The sequence below is a fragment of the Salmo trutta genome, chromosome 18, assembly GCF_901001165.1.
Source record: "Salmo trutta chromosome 18, fSalTru1.1, whole genome shotgun sequence".
Classification (NCBI taxonomy): domain Eukaryota; kingdom Metazoa; phylum Chordata; class Actinopteri; order Salmoniformes; family Salmonidae; genus Salmo; species Salmo trutta.
Genome location: NC_042974.1, coordinates 25,300,139 through 25,320,789, shown reverse-complemented (window position 1 = coordinate 25,320,789; position 20,651 = coordinate 25,300,139). Strand labels below are relative to the sequence as shown.

Genomic DNA, 20,651 nt, shown 5'->3' with positions numbered 1-20,651 from the left:
CTGAAAACAAACGCAGCTGACAGTGAGAGAATGTTTCTTTTTCTGCTGAGTTTAATGTGAACCCTTTGGAATTACCTGGATTTCTGCATAAATTGGTCAACAAATGTAATCTGATCTTCATCTAAGTCACAACAATGGACAAACATAGTGTGCTTAAACAGATAACACACAAATTGTATTTTTCTTGTCTATATTGAATACATAATTTAAACATTCACAGTGTACAGTAGGTTGGAAAAAGTATGTGAACCCCTAGGCAACTGACTTCTCCAAAAGCTAATTGGAGTCAGGAGTCCGCTAACCTGGAGTCCAATCAATGAGACGAGATTGGAGATGTTGGTTAGAGCTGCCTTGCCCTATAAAAAAAACACTCACAAATTTGAGTTTGCTATTCACAAGAAGCATTGCCTGATGTGAACCATGCCTCGAACAAAAGAGATCTCAGAAGACCTAAGATTAAGAATTATTGACTTGCATAAAGCTGGAAAGGGTTACAAAAGTATCTCTAAAATACTTGATGTCCACGGTAAGACAAAATGTCTACAAATTGAGAAAGTTCAGCACTGTTGCTACTCTCCCTAGGAGTGGTCGTCCTGCAAAGATGACTGCAAGAGCACAGCGCAGAATGCTCAATGAGGTTAAAAAGAATCCTAGAGAGTGTCAGCTAAAGACTTACAGAAATCTCTGGAACATGCTAACATCACTGCTGACAAGTCTACGATAAGTAATACACTAAACAAGAATGGGGTTCATGGGAGGACACCACGGAATAAGCCACTGCCCCAAAAAAATTGCTGCAAGTCTGAAGTTTGCAAAAGTGCACCTGGATGTTCCACAGCGCTACTGACAAAATATTCCGTGGACAGATGAAACTACAGTTGAGTTGTTTGGAAGGAACACACAACACTATGTGTGGAGAGAGAAAAAAGGCACAGCACACCAACATCAAAACGTCGTCCCAACTGTAAAGTATGGTGGAGGGAGCATCATGGTTTGGGGCTGCTTTGCTGCCTCAGGGCCTGGACAGCTTGCTATCATCGATGGAAAAATGAATTCCCAAGTTTATCAAGACATTTTGCAGGTGAATGTTAGTATCTGTCCGCCAATTGAAGCTCAACAGAAGTTGGGTGATGCAATTAGATCAATGACCCAAAACACAGAGGTAAATCAACAACAGAATGGCTTCAACAGAAGAAAATACGCATTCTGGAGTGGCCCAGTCAGAGTCCTGACCTCAACCTGATTGAGATGCTGTGGCATGACCTCAAGAGAGCAGTTCACACCAGACATCCCAAGAATATTGCTTAACTGAAACAGTTTTGTAAAGAGGAATGGGCCAAAATTCCTCCTGACCGTCGTCTGGCCCTCCTGACTGGCCCTCCTGATCCGCAACTACAGAAAATGTTTGGTTGAGGTTATTGCTGCCAAAGGAGGGTCAACCAGTTATTAAATCCAACAGTTCACATACTTTTCCCACCCTGCACTGTGAATGGTTACAATAAAGACATGAAAACGTATAATTGTTTGTGTGTTATTAGTTTAAGCAGCCTGTGTTTGTCTATTGTTGTGACGTGGATGAAGATCAGATCAAATTTTATGACCAATTTATGCAGAAATCCAGGTATTTCCAAAGGGTTCACATACTTTTTCTTGCCACTGTATATATTGAACAGTATATAACAATCAAAATATAGGGAGACCCATTGAAATCACTTAGAAGGTATGTGTTGACACCGTAGCGACACGTACTACTCATAAAGCAAATGTAGAACTTTTATATTTCAAAACCATAAAATACCATCAAAAGATATGAAAAATACAGTGATATATTTTGGCCATATCGCCCAACCCTAGTTCGCATTTGCAGTCGGTATTCTAAGCCAAACTGTTATTCAGTATGTTTGTTTGCATGCATGAATGACTAGGCTATTACTTTCAGCATTTAGTTCGCATTATTTTGGTAAGCCAGCCGTGTGTACAGCTGTATTCTCATATTACAAACAGCCTATCTATCTTGTAGCCTATATTCATTACCAAAACTGTCTAGCTGTAGAGCACTGTCCATTATGCTGATACAGCGCAGCAGAGGTATGCTACAGATTTCAAAAGCATTTAATGATCTCGGAGTCTTGGCATTTGAACTTTTTGTTTATTGTGGTATAGCGTGATTATATAAGTAGAATTAAATGGGTCTTCCCTGTGGCTCAGTTGGTAGAGCACGGTGTTAGCAACACCAGCATGGTGTGTGCAACGCCAGGGTTGTGGGTTATGGGGGGCCAGTACAAAAAAAATATATATATATAAAAATTTAAAATAAATGCATGAAATGAAATGTATGAAATGTATGCATTCACTACTGTAAGTAGCTCTGGATAAGAGCATTTGCTAAATGACTAAAACATAAATATAATTCCACTGCAAGAACCCCAAAATGTTTTGCCCCCTTAGTGACGGTGCCGGGTCTGGTTAGTCCTCTCACTCAAACCCTTGCAATTATTTTCTTATGTTGCACCTACCCCATATTTTCCAGGAATATTCTTATGGTGTTACTGAATATATCCAGAGTAGTTTCAGATTTGCTTATCAACAAATACGGTGAAAAGTACAACAAATGTAAAATGCACATAAAATCCACAGTGGAATGTTTGGATTCAGTCTTGTGTTAGGTGAACTGTTGTGTCCTCACTTTTGGTCTAATAATTTGCCCATAATCTCCAAACTGTTTCCTTTCAATTGCCACCATGGTTATGCATATGCTTTTCATATTTCTTCTGTAAGAAACATTTCGTTTTAGCCCCATCTATACACTTGTGGGAATTGGCCTATAAAGGGTTAACGTGAGGAGAGGGAATTACACCGTCGTTCTATTTTAAGACTCTTTCCGAGGTGAAAAGTACACAGAGAGGGCTGAATAATTCATCTTTACAACAGCTGTCCTCACACACACGCATACATGAAGCAACGTAGGCACACACACAGACAGGCAAGTGCGCACACACAAACAAGTATGCACAAACACAGAAACACGCACGAAAACAATTACGGTGTAAATTGAAAGCATGGTGCAAAGAAAGGAGAAGAATGAACACCATAAAAATGAGTCTGTTTCTTCATGGCATATTGATTCATAACGAGAAGTGATGATGGCACCTACAAAGTTCAGACGCTGCAAACATATTATTTTGGCAATCGCGCATGACAAATTTCATAAGTACAACCTCTGACATTGCATGTGACTGGGGGGGGGGGCTGGCCTAGTTCTGTCCAGCTCTTGGTTGGGGCTGCGGCAGGACACGTTGAGTTCTGGCCCAGATACACCTGCTTCTGTGAGCCTTACCAGGTATCTGGGACACAGCGTTCCAGCAATTATATATTCATTCACACACACACACACACACACACAAACACATTTATCATTTAATTTTTTTAAACGCTAAAATAAAACACCCTCTTCACAGTAAATTGTGAATGATGTGCATCCACCATCTGCACAAACAGGCATAGTGGAATGGCCATAATCTGCGGTGTGGCTTTGGCTACACCACAGCTATTTACATGATTATTCCAGACAGTTTTCTTCAAACGCTGCTATTCAATTGGGCATGACAGATCCCTTGTGGCACCTGAAAGAAGCCCTGTGTTTCAAATGTGATTGAAGAACCAATGGGGGGGGGGGTCACTTTACCCTTACCTATATGTACAAATCTACCTCAATTACCTCGTACCCCTGCACAGTCTGGTACCTTGTGTACATAGCCAAGTTATCGTTACTCACTGTATATTTATTCCTTGTGTTATTATCTTTGAATTATTTGTTTAATTAATCTATGCATTGTTGGGAAGGGCCCGTAATGAAGCATTTCACTGTTAGTCTACACTTGTAGGATTTTCTTTGCAGGTTGATTTGCATATATGCTCCCTGGGGGACCAACGGGCAGCTGGGGGGGAGGGGCCTCTGTCAGCTTTGATGGTGTCACATTTCATGGCCGATTCATGGGTTCAGTGAGCAGTGTTTCATGAATGAGCCAAGCATGCTGCCACCGTGAGTGACACCCCCTCTGGCATCACGAGTGAGGCTCATATCTTTAGAGGCGTGGTGTGGTAGTGAGCTGGCATTGTCCTAAGCCCAACAGACTAACTCTAACATATCGGTTGATGTATTTCCAACCCGTCTTTAAACACAGTCGTGTTGCACATATTATCACACCTCAAAAAGCCTGGAGAAGTGTTAAACTTCCCAGAAAACATATTAAAAAGTATAGTGTGAGATTTTGCCAATTAAGCCCTTTTTCTGCTTACCCAGAGCCAGATGAAATCATGGATACCAGCAAGCTAGTTGTTCTGCTACACTTCCAGTCATTGCGCTAATGCTTTTAGCAATGGCTCGCAAAACTATCTTCAACTTCCTTCAAGCTGCACACAGAGACAGACAAATGGTAACCATGAGTTCATCCGACTCTGGGTAAGTAGCTGAAGGGCTTAATTGCCAAAATCTCGCACTCTCTCTTTAATGATACAGCAATCTAAATGCAATTTCATTCAATATAGCAATCAATATGCACAGCGCGGAAGACACACAACCAGCCTGAGAATAGAGTACTACAGTAACCTCCCCTGGCCTCAATCTCTTACTGTTATGAATCTGCTGCTCGAGACCAAATTACAATCCCTCCCTGAACTCTAAAGTGCCACATGAATAAATTAACACACTAAATCTTCCCAAGGCATCTCTTATTCCTAAAGGACAACCACCTCTCAACACCTCCACACACAGACAGGTTTCCAGAGGCTATTTTTTCTATGTAAAAGTACGCAAGTCCAGCGGCGTCTTAAAATGTTGCAGAACTTCCCAAGCCCAATCTGAGACTTGTTTGAGATCATCTATAAATTGAGCCTAATTGGATTCAACAGGCATTTCTGAAATGTCTAAAGCCGAGGGGCCAAATGAAAGGCAAAAATCTGGCCAGCTTTCAGTGCACTGCCCAGAGGATTGAGAAGAAGCTCCAGTACTCCCCTTTGAACACTCTCACTCACACACACGAGAACCGCTGGTCTAAAAAAACTGAGCCAGGATTTACACATAAATTAAGGAAAATGACACTATATGCTTTTGTCCAACAACTTTTTCGTTTTTGGGGTTGAAAATTGATATCATCTCTTCTCTTCTGCTTAGTATCGTCCTCGCTTGCTTTCTCATGGACAGTGAATGTGACCAACCGCCTTGACTCAGTCTCATGTAGCAAAATTTGAAAGTGTTTTTTACGTTGGATAAAAGCAGAGACTCAGAGCTACAAAATGGTATATCATACACTGCAGTTGAGGAACAATGGGAAAGTAATTCTGATTTGAAAGTTGATCAACTTGTAACTTCACTTTTGACAAAACAGCCTTTGAATGTTTTGGTATCTTGTGAAGAGCTCTTCTTTGTCTACACCCATTCAGCATCGTTCACACCCTCTTAAGCTTTAGCCCCACCCATCTCGTTTTGCTCTCGGAGCCCACACGACACTCTGGACGATTATTTGTTTACCTCTGGATAACATGAAAACAGCCTAACCAGCTCCGCTGGCAACAATTTCATTACGCTTTTTCTGCAGACGTTTACTGACACTGGCATATTCAACGGGTGTTGTACACACGTAACGTAACGTTAGCTAACGAGCCAGCCAGCTAACGTTAGCTAGATAAACAACAATGAACAAAGTGCCAACAATGCCTAACATTAGGCTCTAAATAGAAAAGCAAATGGCTCTGAGAAACAAACAATAACGTCAGCTAGGGAGCCAGCCTGCTAACGTTAGCTAGCAAGCTAACAGTACACTTTAGCTTGAAATGAAACCACTTTGTCAAAATTAGAAATGTGTAATATCTGAAAATGTAGTTAGTCTAGCGTTAGCTATCTTACCTCTATACATCATCATCATCATCATGCATGATGGACGAGTCTCCCGGTCAGGAATGCCATACCATGGTTGCCCTTAGTTTGAAGATGTAATCCGGAGACAGATGTTTTCTCCATCTCTTTAGCTATCATACTCTAATTCCACTGATTTCAAAACTTGAACCTGCAGAAAGTGGAGAGCAACACTTATGCAGCTCCACTACCCAATACATTTTTTTTAAAGCCACGTTCAACAGGATTACCAACACAGACTGACGAGCTCAAATACACAGAAGCCTTCAATATGGCAGACCAATCCGAATTCCTCTCTTGACATGTTCACACACACACACACACACACACACACACACAGCTCCAAAAAATAAAAGGGAACACTTAAACAACACAATGTAACTCCAAGTCAATCACACTTCTGTGAAATCAAACTGTCCACTTAGGAAGCAACACTGATTGACAATAAATTTCACATGCTGTTGCGCAAATGGAATAGACAACAGGTGGAAATTATAGGCAATTAGCAAGACACCCCCAATAAAGGAGTGGTTCTGCAGGTGGGGACCACAGACCACTTCTCAGTTCCTATGCTTCCTGGCTGATGTTTTGTCACTTTTGAATGCTGGCGGTGCTTTCACTCTAGTGGTAGCATGAGACGGAGTCTACAACCCACACAAGTGGCTCAGGTAGTGCAGCTCATCCAGGATGGCACATCAATGCGAGCTGTGGCAAGAAGATTTGCTGTGTCTGTCAGCGTAGTGTCCAGAGCATGGAGGCGCTACCAGGAGACAGGCCAGTACATCAGGAGACGTGGAGGAGGCCGTAGGAGGGCAACAACCCAGCAGCAGGACCGCTACCTCCACCTTTGTGCAAGGAGGAGCAGGAGGAGCACTGCCAGAGCCCTGCAAAATGACCTCCAGCAGGCCACAAATGTGCATGTGTCTGCACAAACAGTCAGAAACAGACTCCATGAGGGTGGTATGAGGGCCCGACGTCCAAAGGTGGGGGTTGTGCTTACAGCCCAACACCGTGCAGGACGTTTGGCATTTGCCAGAGAACACCAAGATTGGCAAATTCGCCACTGGCGCCCTGTGCTAGACCTCATGTGGCTGGAGTGTGTCAGCAGTTCCTGCAAGAGGAAGGCATTGATGCTATGGACTGGCCCGCCCGTTCCCCAGACCTGAATCCAATTGAGCACATCTGGGACATCATGTCTCGCTCCATCCACCAACGCCACGTTGCACCACAGACTGTCCAGGAGTTGGCGGATGCTTTAGTCTAGGTCTGGGAGGAGATCCCTCAGGAGACCATCCGCCACCTCATCAGGAGCATGCCCAGGTGTTGTAGGGAGGTCATACAGGCACGTGGAGGCCACACACACACACACACACACACACACACACACACACACACACACTACTGAGCCTCATTTTTACTTGTTTTAAGGACATTACATCAAAGTTGGATCAGCCTGTAGTGTGGTTTTCCACTTTAATTTTGAGTGCGACTCCAAATCCAGACCTCCATGGGTTGATAAATTGGATTTCCATTGATTATTTTTGTGTGATTTTGTTGTCAGCACATTCAACTACGTAAAGAAAAAAGTATTTAATAACATTATTTCATTCAGATCTAGGATGTGTTCTTTTAGTGTTCCCTTAATATTTTTTTTGAGCATATATATATATACACACACACACACACACACACACACACACACACACACACACACACACACACACACACACACACACTCAAAACTTTTAGAAAACCTACATGGGAATTTTCTTTATTTTTAATATTTTCTACATTGTAGAATAATAGTGAAGACATCAAAACGATGAAATAACACATATGGAATCATGTGTTGGGTCATTGACCTGTTGAAAAACAAATGACAGTCCCACTAAGCGCAAACCAGATGGGATGGCGTATCGCTGCAGAATGCTGTGGTAGCCATGCTTGTTAAGTGTGCCCTGAATTCTAATTAAATCACAGACAGTGTCACCAGCAAAGCACCCCCACACTATAACACCTCCTCCTCCATGCTTTACGTTGGGAAATACACATGCGGAGATCATCCGTTCACCCACACGCATCTCACAAAAACACGGAGGTTGGAACCAAAAATCTCAAATTTGGACTCGAGACCAAAGGACAAATTTCCACCGGTCTAATGTCCATTGCTCGTGTTTCTTGGCCCAAGCAAGTCTCTTCTTATTATTGGTGTCCTTTAGTAGTGGTTTCTTAGCAGCAATTCAACCATGAAGGCGTAATTCATGCAGTAAATGCAACAATTGCAAAGATTTTTCTGAGTTACAGTTCATATAAGGAAATCAGTCAATTGAAATAAATTAATTAGGCCATAATCTATTGATTTCACATGACTGGGTAGGGGTGCAGCCATGAGTGGGGGCATAGGCCCACCAACTGGGAAGCCAGGCCCAGCCAATCAGAATGAGTTCATCCCCACAAAAGAGCTTTATTACAGAAAGAAATGAACATGCAATTCCCTGACAACAGCTCTGGTAGACATTCATGCAGTCAGCATGCCAATTGCACACTACCTCAAAACTTGAGACATGTGTGGTATTGTGTTGTGACAAAACTGCACATTTTAGACTGGCCTTTTATTGTCCCCAGCACAAGATGCACCTGTGTAATGATCATGCTGTTTAATCAGCTTCTTGATATGCCACGCCTCTCAGGTGGATGGATTATCTTGACCAAGGATAAAAAGCTGACTAACAGGGATGTAAACAAACTTGTGCACAGCATTTGAGAGAAATAAGCTTCTTGTTCATATGGAACATTGCTGGGATCTTTTATTTCAGCTCATGAAACATGGGACCAGCACTTGACGTGTTGCGTTTATATCTCTGTTCAGTGTAGTAGACTGTAAACTGTGAGGGTTATAAGCAGTGTTAAATAATATGTTTTGTCCGTAAAAACAAATAGAACTGTGTTTACTAGTGTGTATTAATGATTCTTAGCTGCATAGACAACCATCTGCTGTAACGACTGTCGTAGCGAGGGGACCAAAGCACAGCGTGTTGAGTGCTCATAATGACTTTCTATTTTAACACAGAACACTAAAGAAAATAACAAAAGCGAAAATCAGCTCACAGTTCTGTCAGGTACATAGACTAAACAGAATACAACTGCCCACAACACAGGTGGAAAAAAATAAAAACTACTGAAGTATGATCTCCAATTAGAGACAATGAGGACCAGCTGCCTCTAATTGGAGATCATCCCAAAAAAACAACAACATAGAAATAGAAAACTAGAACTAAACATAGCTATAGAAAAACACAAAACACCCCGTCACGCCCTGACCTACTCTACCATAGAAAATAACATCTTACTATGGTCCGGACGTGACATCTGCAATAGCGACGGAAACAACAGTGACAGTAAACACTGCAAAAGGGCAGAAAGAGATTTTCATAAATCAATCCTTTTCATATTAGCCTACATCAATACACATTTTAAAACCGTTTGTACCCTGAGAGGAAAATACATGGAGAATAAGAGCAACAAATAGTGCAGTAAAGAGAAAGGAAAACATGTAAAAAGAGAAGTCTGCAGGTGTGAGAATACACCCTGACTATATGACACGTTCTGGGCTGACGTCAATTACATTCTCTGTGTGCCCTCATCCGCTCCTCGCATCATGCATTGGCCAACACACACACGCACGCACACACACACACACAAACACACCGAGCGACCTTTCGGGTTTTATCTCAGAACCCAACTGAGCTGATCTCTTTGAAGACACCTACAGTCTGAAACTAGTTTTGCTATGAGACCCGTCTCCTGTTTATCACCGGAAGTAAGTTAAGGGAATTGTAAATACATTCAAGACCTTTAGATACACTATTTTATCAAGGACTACTGCCTACTACGCAACTGCCTACTACTACGCAAAAGGGGGATTGTTCACTATTACAAAGTAGTCTATCCATCACCCAGTCTTCAACCCACGAGTTGAGTTTTTGATGTTATTGCTATTCTATTACTGTACTGTATGTCCAACTTGAAGTTGGTGAGGTATTCCTTTCTCACCACAAATCAGATAATACCGCAGTATAACCACCATATATCAGCCACGTATTGGATTACTACTGGCATAAGGGGAATTAGTCAGTACTAGTGAGGCTAAAAGCTGCAGGCATAGGGCTCCTGCTCTGTTCGAGAGAGAGACTAATGTTGGAGATGAAAGAGAACCGGGACTCAGTATTCCATGCAAGCAATCTGCCATCTCTCTTTATCTCTTTCCTCCACTCCTCCAAGTCTGCCTTGCTGTTTTGTTCCTCAAACCCTCATACTCACGGAACGCACACTCCCAACATACAAACTTGCACACACACACTACATCGAGCACATTACGCACACAGTATGCTTCTCTGTATAGTCAATCAGAGGAGCAATGAACTGTATGGAGTACACAAAGAACATGCCTGGTGGGCTCTATCAAAGAACGCATGGATATCTCCATTCGGCGTCTCTCTGGATGTTTTACTCTTTGGATGCAACTACATTCCATTCAAAAGCAGACTACAGTATGTGCATTACTGCAGTGGTCAGGTCAAGTTCTCAAAGGAAAGTGCTTCTTTCTCCTGGGGTTTGCCTTGGCACATGCTTCAACACTTTCATCCAGCTAGTGTTTGCATGACCTTTCTAAAGAAAGGCTTGAGTGGAGCAGTGGGATCCGGCCATATGTCGGTCTGTTTATATGACACAAGTTAAATTGTCACCAAGGCTGGAAGTAGTTCTGAGAAATAATGCAATGTACAACAGCCAAGCAAGGAGGATGAGTGCCCTAATCAATCCCATAGGCTCTCTCCTATCTCCTTGCTATAAATGTAAAAAAAAAATATATATACTAAAATAGCCCTCGGGCAGCTTCTGTTAGACATTAACTCCATTCTAGCCAAGTACTGCTCTAATATTACTGCCCAATGTAGACCATATACCGTTTTCCAAGAAACCAAGAGATATTGTTTTCCAAGAAGCCAAGAGACCCAGGCAGAAACAAACACAACACTTAGTGGATGCTCTTCATATGAAACCAACTTCGATACAATCGGCTGAATGGGATGTGATGCTACTATTGGTTTAATGTGTAGAGATTAGGGATGTGCATCTATCCCTTACAAGACGATTAGATGCGTATCTAGATACGATACGTTGTAGTTTAAAAGAATTCGGTGGGATTCGGTTTGATTAGAAAACAATTTGAGCTGGATGCAATATGATACATTTGTTGCATGAATACATTCATTTTCCATTCAAATTAAATTCTGCTGCTGATAGAGCTCAGGAGATGGGCCTCTCTGAGATGGATCTGTCTGAAATTACTTCTGTGAGTGTGTGTGTGTCTATGGTGTATGTACTATGTAGTCACCTGAGCTGAGCCATAAAGGAGACTAGGCATCTACCACCCCACTACCACTATCGGATTAGTAGGCAATGTAGCCTGTTTTTTGTCCCCTCACTTTGGTTGTGAAATACCGTCACCCTCTAACTAACTTGTCATTTTTGCAAATGAACTGTTTCAGCTAGTATGCATCAATATTGATCGTTTACAAATTAGCTACAACATAGCTAATGAATATATAGCACAACTTTGGGTTTCACTCCCCATCTCAATATCAAATGTTTTGGAAGTTTTAAGGAAGTGATCTTTTCTTCTCCTCTCGCTTTGGCCATGCGGTGCGTCTCGTAAAAGTGATTGCTGTCCTCGTTATGAAATTACTTACTTTACCCTGTATTATCCCAAGATCAGGAACAGGCTGCCTACCTCGCGTTAGTGAGCTAGGCACAGTGCAGTTTGACTAGGTTACTGATATTGCCTGGTGTTCGGCATGAAAAATTGGGTATAGATCAATGACTGTCAACACAGTTACATGCGGTTCGACACTGAAGGAGAGGATACATCAGTTGTCACAAAAGATGTGGTATTTTCGGAAGGTAGAAAGAATAATATGGCGATCCATAACATTTGAAGCGATTTTGTGACTGATGCAGGCTACATCTGGATCAGTTTGGGGTCCGCGGACCGATGCACCGGTGCGTATCGGTGACTCGTCACATCCCTAGTAGAGATCATATACATCGAAGGATAATGCATTAAGAAAGTATCGTGGCACTTATAACTCTTGTGCCTGGGGTAGCAAAGGGTCGGAAACGTTCCGGGACATTTCCATGGGAAGTTAAGCCTGGGAATTTGGGGAATTTTGCTTAAATTCATCAAAAGAAGTTAGCTTATAAGAGCTAACCTTTTTTGTGGGATACACATAAGGCAATTCTAGGTCTTGTGGCATATTTTGGTTAAACTATCCACCAATTCAATGGAATTGCAACCCTCTGCATGCACAGTGCCTTCTGCCATTACATCTACAGCTGATTCTCAAGATCTTGCACACTAATGAGATGCTATTGAGCCCACACTACCACACTGTCTGAGCCAAGGACTACATGCTTTCTGGTAAGTTTTGAATACAATACTGGGTGGGGTGAATATATTTTAGATGACATACATACTTTTTTGTTAACTAGTAAATAAACAAATTTGCCTACAGCAAAGTGTGTTTAAATCATTTCTAACTTAACAATTTCTGCTAGTTAGTTTTTGCTACCATGTGGTTTTTAAATTGCATGAGCCTGCTACCTGAGGAGTGCTAATTCCATACACGTTTCATTTTAAAACATTTATCTCACAAAGGAGTTGTTTATTCTAACTGCTTAACTATTTATCTGTACATGGAATTGTATTTGGGGTTCTTTTTCACTCATTTCTTTCTAATCTTTACAGGAAAATGCCACGGGCACTATCTGATGTGTGGAGACATTTCACTGCAACTAACGTAGAAGGAAAAGCTGTGTACATTTGCAAATACTGTGCCAAATCATATATGAAGAATGCAACAAAGATGCAGAATCATCTGGCCAAATGCATAAAGTTCCCTCAGTGCTCATAACAAGCAACCTCTGAAAAAAGTTCCTTTACTTCTATTTGAGGTGAAAATGATGAATCAGACACCTTATCGATAGCAACAGCTCACAGTCCTTCTGGAATCAGAAGTTTTTTTGACTCAATGTAGGAACATAGTCAGAGAAGTGCTAATGAATGTCTTGCTTGAGCTGTGGTATGTGAAGGGTCATCAAGTTGTAGCAGCAATTTACCTCACCAAGCAAAGTGAGAAGAATAAGAACACCACATTGAAGCTGCCCAGCAACACCCGTTGGGGTGGTGTTGTCATCATGTTTGACAGTCTCCTGGCGGGGAAGGAGTCTCTCCAAGAAATGGCCATATCACAGTCTGCCGATATGGACAGCCATATCAAGAGGATCCTCCTGGATGATGTATTTTGGGAGAGAGTGGTAAGCAGTCTGAAACTCCTGAAATCTATAGCAGTAGCCATTGCACGGATTGAGGGAGACAATACCATCCTGTCTGATGTTCAGACTCTGCTTGCAGATGTAAGAGAAGAAATCCGTACTGCCCTGCCCACTTCACTGTCACTCCAAGCAGAGGAAACTTCAGTTTTGAAATAAATTACAAAGTGTGAAGACTTCTGCCTGAAGCCCATACACGCCGCAGCGTACATGTTGGACTCCAAGTATGTTGGCAAGAGCATCCTGTCTGGTGCAGAGATCAACAAGGCCTATGGTGTCATCACTACCGTGTCTCGCCACCTTGGCCTGGATGAGGGCAAGGTTCTTGGCAGCCTGGCGAAGTTCACTTCCAAGCAAGGGCTTTGGGATGGAGATGCAATACGGCAGTCATGCCAACATATATCATCATACACGTGGTGGAAGGAACTTTGTGGATTGGAGGCTCTTTCCCCTGTTGCCTCCATCATCCTCCAAATCCCACCAACATCCGCTGCCTCAGACGTAACTGTTCCTTATTTGGGAACACACACCACACACACACACACCAATACAAGGGTTGAAAAATTGGTGGCCATCTGGGCAAATTTGAGGCTTTTTGAGCCCGACAACAAGCCATCCTCAACAAGGTTGGAAAGTGACAGTGTAGATGATCTTCAACAGGTGGACATAAAGGAGGTCCAGGGAGAAGACATGGAAGCCTGAGAGGAAGACAACCAAAGCTTTAGTTTCCAGACTGTATTTTGAAAACGTTTTTGGGAGATGCGATCGATCATTGGGATCATTCAATATTCCCTTTCTTCCTCCTCTCCACCCTCTCCGAGCTGGGCATCTCCGGCGCGGCCTACGCTTGGATTGCGTCCTACCTGACAGGTCGCTCCTACCAGGTGGCGTGGCGAGAATCTGTCTCCGCACCACGTGCTCTCACCACTGGTGTCCCCCAGGGCTCTGTTCTAGGCCCTCTCCTATTCTCACTATGCACCAAGTTACTTGGCTCTGTCATTTCCTCACATGGTCTCTCCTATCATTGCTACGCAGACGACACACAATTAATCTTCTCCTTTCCCCCTTCTGATAACCAGGTGGCGAATCGCATCTCTGCATGTCTGGCAGACATATCAGTGTGGATGACGGCTCACCACCTCAAGCTGAACCTCGGCAAGACGGAGCTGCTCTTCCTCCCGGGGAAGGACTGCCCGTTCCATGATCTCACCATCACGGTTGACAACTCCCTTGTGTCCTCCTCCCAGAGTGCTAAGAACCTTGGCGTGACCCTGGACAACACCCTGTCGTTCTCCACTAACATCAAGGCGGTGACCCGATATTGTAGGTTCATGCTCTACAACATTCGCAGAGTAAGACCCTGCCTCACACAGGAAGCGGAGCAGGTCCTAGCCCAGGCACTTGTCATTTCCCGTCTGGATTACTGCAACTCGCTGTTGGCTGGGCTCCCTGCCTGTGCCATTAAACCCCTACAACTCATCCAGAACGCCACAGGCCGTCTGGTGTTCAACCTTCCCAAGTTCTCTCACGTCACCCCGCTCCTCCGCTCTCTCCACTGGCTTCCAGTTGAAGCTCGCATCCGCTACAAGTCCATGGTGCTTGCCTACGGAGCTGTGAGGGGAACGGCACCTCCGTACCTTCAGGCTCTACACCCAAACAAGGGCACTGCGTTCATCCACCTCTGGCCTGCTCGCCTCCCTACCTCTGAGGAAGCACAGTTCCCGCTCAGCCCAGTCAAAACTGTTCGCTGCTCTGGCACCCCAATGGTGGAACAAGCTCCCTCACGATGCCAGGACAGCGGAGTCAATCACCACCTTCCAGAGACACCTGAAACCCCACCTCTTTAAGGAATACCTGGGATAGGATAAAGTAATCTTTCTAACCCCCCCCCCCCAAAAGATTTAGATGCACTATTGTAAAGTGGTTGTTCCACTGGATATCATAAGGTGAATGCACCAATTTGTAAGTCGCTCTGGATAAGAGCGTCTGCTAAATGACTTAAATGTAATGTAAAATGTTCAGTGAAATCATCCCATGTGAAGAGTCAACAAATGTAATTCAAGTTCAATTCGTAACTAAATTGTTTATTTAAACTCTATTGGAAGAATTTAATCATGTCTACTTATGATAAGGTAAAATGTTTATGATTCTGTCTCTATATGATATGGTAAAAATATCATATGCAAAAAACATCTACATATACATTTTATTTATATTAATTAGCATATATTTCCGTTAATTCCCATATATTCCCGTTAATTCCCATGGAAAGTTTTCACCTCTGAATATTCCCCAAAATGTGCAACCCTACTTGTCTTACCCACCCTTTCAGGAGAGTAATTATGCTGTGTTAAGATAGTCTTTTCACGTTGCGAAAGGAATTAAATCAACCACCACCACTTCATTTATGTGCATCTACACATGATGATGAGGATGGGGATCAGTGAAGGCTGCTGAGGGGAGGATGGTTCATAATAATGGCTGGAACGGAGTGAATACAATAGCATCAAACCATGTGTTTGATGTACACTACCGGTCAAAAGTTTTAGGAGGCACACTTGTTAATTGAAATGCTTTCTATATGACTACATCATGAAGCTGGTTGACAGAATGCCAAGAGTGTGCAAAGCTGTCATCAAGGCAAAAGGTGGCTATTTGAAGAACCTAAAATATATTTTGATTTGTTTAACACTGTTTTGGTTACTACATGATTCCATGTGTTATTTTATAGTTCTGATGTCTTCACTATTATTCTACAATGTAGAAAATAGTCAAAAATAAAGAAAAACCCTGGAATGAGTAGGTGTTCTAAAGCTTTTGACCGGTAGTGTATTTGATCCCATTCCACTGATTCCGCTCCAGCCATTACCACGAGCCCGTCCTCCCCAATTAAGGTGCCACCAACCTCCTGTGATGGGGATGGTGATTATGATCATGCATGGCATGCTCACTCTGGGTGAGGTGGAGTGGAGGCGGGGTTAATTCATGGAACTAGTGATTCAGATATGGCAGTATGGTATAGAATACGCAGCAATCACCCCGGCCCATAGAGATGATATAAGACTTTAAAACAGAATATACACCGAGTGCACAAAACATTAGGAACACCTGCTTTTCCTATGACAGACTGACCAGGTGAAAGCTATGATCCCTTTACAATGTCACCTGTTAAATCCACTTCAATCAGTGCACATGAATGGGAGGAGACAGGTTAAAGAAGGATTTTTAAGCCTTGAGACAATTGAGACGTGGATTGTGTTTGTGTGCCATTCAGAGGGTGAACGGGCAAGACAAAAGATTTAAGTGTCTTTGAACGGGGTATGGTAGTAGGTGCCAGGCGCACCAGTTTGAGTGTGTCAAGACATGCAACGCTGCTGGGTTTTTCAGACTCAACAGTTTCCTGTGTGTATCAAGAATGGTCCACCACCCAAAGAACATCCAGCCAACTTGACACAACTGTGGGAAGCATTGGAGTAAACATGGGCTGCTTTCGACACCTTGTAGAGTCCATCCCCCAACGAATTGAGGCTGTTCTGAGGGCGGGGCGAGGCGGAGGGGGGGGGGGGGGGGGGGGGGTTCAACTCAATATTAGGAAGGTGTTCCTAATGTTTTGTGTACTCAGTGTACATTGTCTCCTCCCCATTTTTGCCATGCCAGCCTTGAGCCTCAAGGCTCCTCAATTAATCAAAAGTATAGGGGAAAAACAACATCATAATGCCTGCCAAACTGCCACACTTTTCCCTCTGCAAATAGAACCACCTTTATAATTGTTTATTTGACAAACAAAGACATACTGTACACAGCTCCACATAAAAAAAGAACAAAAATTGCACTGTTTGCAGGTCCACAGCTTCTCATTACACCTTTCATAACATTTACATCATTTTCACTGAAGTCTGTTGATACATCAAAAGTACCATTTGAACTGTATGGACAAAATGTAGCTTCTAAAATGGGTCACCCTTGTAGCTAAACACACACACACACAAACAAACAAGAACTCACATACACACAATCTCCATCCCTTCCTAATCATATGACCACAAGTCTGCAGTGAACTGACCTCATTTAGTTACAGTTTCACTGATTTAGTCAGTTCATCTGTCATTTTAGATAACTCGTTGGCAACAGTATAAAGGGGCATTGATGATTCAAAGCAAGGCATATTTGGTTCAGCTCGAATGGGCTTATTCTCCATCACGGTGACAGACATGAATGTGCATTACTTTCATGCATGCCACTAATCTTGTATGAATTTTTCAATTAACACAATGACTTCACATTCTCATATTTCCTAATAGTTCCCCAAAGATAGCTGCATACAAACGACGCATGTAAAGGTGAAGTGAAGTGTGCAGGTATTGCATTCGGCAAACACATCCTGAAAAGTCTGAAGAATAGCAAGAAAAATGATCAAAGAATGAGACATCTACATGAAATGCAATCCCCGGTAATTACACTGACTGCATGACACTGTAGCCACTTGATTGATCTCCAGAATGAATAGATTGCAACCAATATTTCAGTGTCCTCTTTCTGGAACATTTGTTTTGTGTCATCATCAACAACAAAACATTGGTATAATTTGGCAACAACAAAAAAAAACGTGTAAATGTGAAATATGGTGTCAGTTGCTAGACTTTTGCCTACGTTCTACATTTTGTTTCACTGTCCATCAATCTAAAGTTGAACCCCACACATCTGCTTTCATCTCTAGGCTGCATGTTTTTTGAGGCTATCATTTTATAAATATTTCCTAAACAATTATCGAGGTGACATCAATAGGAGCTCATCATCTATAGCCTAGGCAACATCGTGATGAAATTGCTTGATCCAGTGAACTAACTTTGACTCAAATGCAATTTAGGTGGTGCTACAATGTTGCGCTATAGTTCACTATCAACGCAAAATAGCGCCGCTTTCATTTCTTTGTGTTTTCTTACCATCTTCCTTTTCATCGTAGACCGGTCTCTTAGAACTGTTCGCGCCCATCCTCTTCTTCCACTTGCCCCAGTGAAACATTGATGCGTGAGCTCAGATAGCATTCCTCGCCACTTAAAAAAACTAGCTACAGCTCTGTATTGAACACGTTGAACAAATGCATCGCTCCGTCCTCGGTTATTATTTTATCGATGATTTTCTCTCATTTACGCACCGCGACTTTGTCTCACTAAACCAATGAAGACGAGAGATTAGATCGGAGAGAAAGCCTCAATACTGTATTTCAAAGAAAAACACTCGGCTTGCCTATTTTTCTATTCCCTCCTCAACTGATTTAGCTATGTTCGCGGAGCTGTGTGTGACACTTCGCCTCTAGTCGTCGTGGCTTGAGTCTCTGTCATGGATGTCAAGAACCATGCCTCTCTGCAGGTCTCGTGTTAGAATGTAAGACCATTTTCAATATTACAGGAAGTGCTGCTGTATACTACACAACTGGATTCTGTCATTGCAAAAATGCGAATCTAATTAAGAGATTATTGGCGCCAGATCATTGAAAAAGGGGTTAATGCTGCGTTCATAACCAAGTGGGAAGGTGGTAATTACCCGTTGTGAAGTCGTAAATTAGTGATGTGCAATTTGAGAGCAATTCGTTTTTTTCAATTACTCATCTTACGGATTCGAGAGTCGTGATTTGTTTTTCTGAGTGACTCATTCATTTTAGTCGTCATTTGATCTGCTAGCCGCAATGAGTGGTACAGAAAGATTGAAACACGCTCCGCCGACTCAGTGTCACCAGAGACGTGCTCTGACCTATGTCTCCAACCAACATACACTGAGTATAGCAAATATTAGTAACACCTTCCTAATATTTAGGTGAATTCGTCGGGGCATTGACTCTACAAGGTTCAAAAGCATTCCACAGGGATGCTGGCCCATTTGACTCTAATGCTTCCCACAGTTCCATCAAGTTGGCTAGATTTCGCTTGGGTGGTGGACCATTCTTGATACACGCTGGAAACTGTTGAGCATGAAAAACCCAGCAGTGATGCAGTTCTTGACACAAACTGGTGCACCTAGAATTACCTACTACCATACCCTGTTCAAATGCACTTAAATATTTTTTCTTGCCCATTCTTGCCCCTATGAATGGCACACATACACAATCCATGTCTCAATTGTCTCAAGGCTTAAAAATCCTTCTTTAACCTGTCTCATCCCCTTCATTTACACTGATTGAACTGGATTTAACAAGTGACATCAATAGCGGATCACAGCTTTCACCTGGATTCACCTGGTCAGTCGATGTCATGGAAAGAGCAGGTATTCTTAATGTTTTGTATACTCATTGTACAGTATATGCACACAGGAAAATAGGTCATGCTGCAGGCAACACAGCAAAGAAAAATATGCCTAGAACTGATCATTGATCGCATGGTGCAAGAATTACTTTGATTAATGGATTATTGAATGTTATGATGGACACAACATTATAGAACCAAAATACACAAAGCCTCTGCTCAACAAACTCGAACTCCAGAACGAATCATGAACTATATTGTGCTTATTACCCTCCCGGCAGTCAAGCAATGCATTCTGCCAAGAGTTGCTCACAATCTAGTCCGGTTGCAGCCACAACTAGACTTCTTTTCAGATGTATCAAGAAATACAATTATTTGTATGCCTAGCAAAAAACAAATGTTTGAAGCACACTTTTACAAGTCTCAGTCACAAATGACAGCTCCAATAAAAAGTCAGTAAAAAGAGCTGAACTTCCCATCACCATGGTAAATACCAGTTGGATGTATTCATGTGCTTTGAACTCTTTAAGAAACGCCAATTGACTAATGGCCAACAAACCATAAACTAAAAGTATAGCTATCATGCTTGTAAACAAATTATAGTGTTCAGAAACCATATGAAGTTGGATATCACGTAATTGGGGAGAAAAAGGGGTAAAAAGAAAAAAACATGAATAAATAATGTTTTGTTTTTACATTTAACTGCCGACAATTGTGTTATCTAGGTAATTTCCTTAGGTGTAGGTGACGTCTGAGGTCAGCATGTGGGTGAAGTTAGAACTCAGGGATGATAGACGAGTTTCCCGCTAGTAATTACGAGTTGGAGGGGTGTTCAAGTGGATTTTTCCCAGTTGTATGTGGTAAATACCACCTTCCCACTTGGTTATGAATGCAGCATAACACTTTACTTCCTTGACCTTATGCTGCGTTCATAACGAAGTAGGAATGCGGTATTTACAACATACGACGGAAAATCCACTTGAATGCATAATTACTAGGGGGAATCTCATCTCTATCTTCCCTGAGCTCCGACTTCTCACACATGCTGACTTCTGACGTCCCCTACTAAGGAAATGACCTCGACAACAGCTTTTTCAGCAGTTAAATTA

At 42.4% G+C, this 20,651-nt stretch overlaps 1 protein-coding gene across 1 annotated transcript in view; it reads right to left on the bottom strand.

Annotated features, from left to right (window-relative positions):
- stk32c (serine/threonine kinase 32C) overlaps positions 1-18,753 on the bottom strand; it is a 102,013-nt gene extending 83,260 nt beyond the window's left edge. The window contains exon 1 of the mRNA XM_029698109.1: positions 18,247-18,753. Coding sequence (XP_029553969.1) covers positions 18,247-18,325 — 79 coding nt within the window. The 5' untranslated portion in view covers positions 18,326-18,753. The remainder of the gene's footprint in view (positions 1-18,246) is intronic.
- Between the last annotated feature and the right edge of the window lie 1,898 nt (positions 18,754-20,651).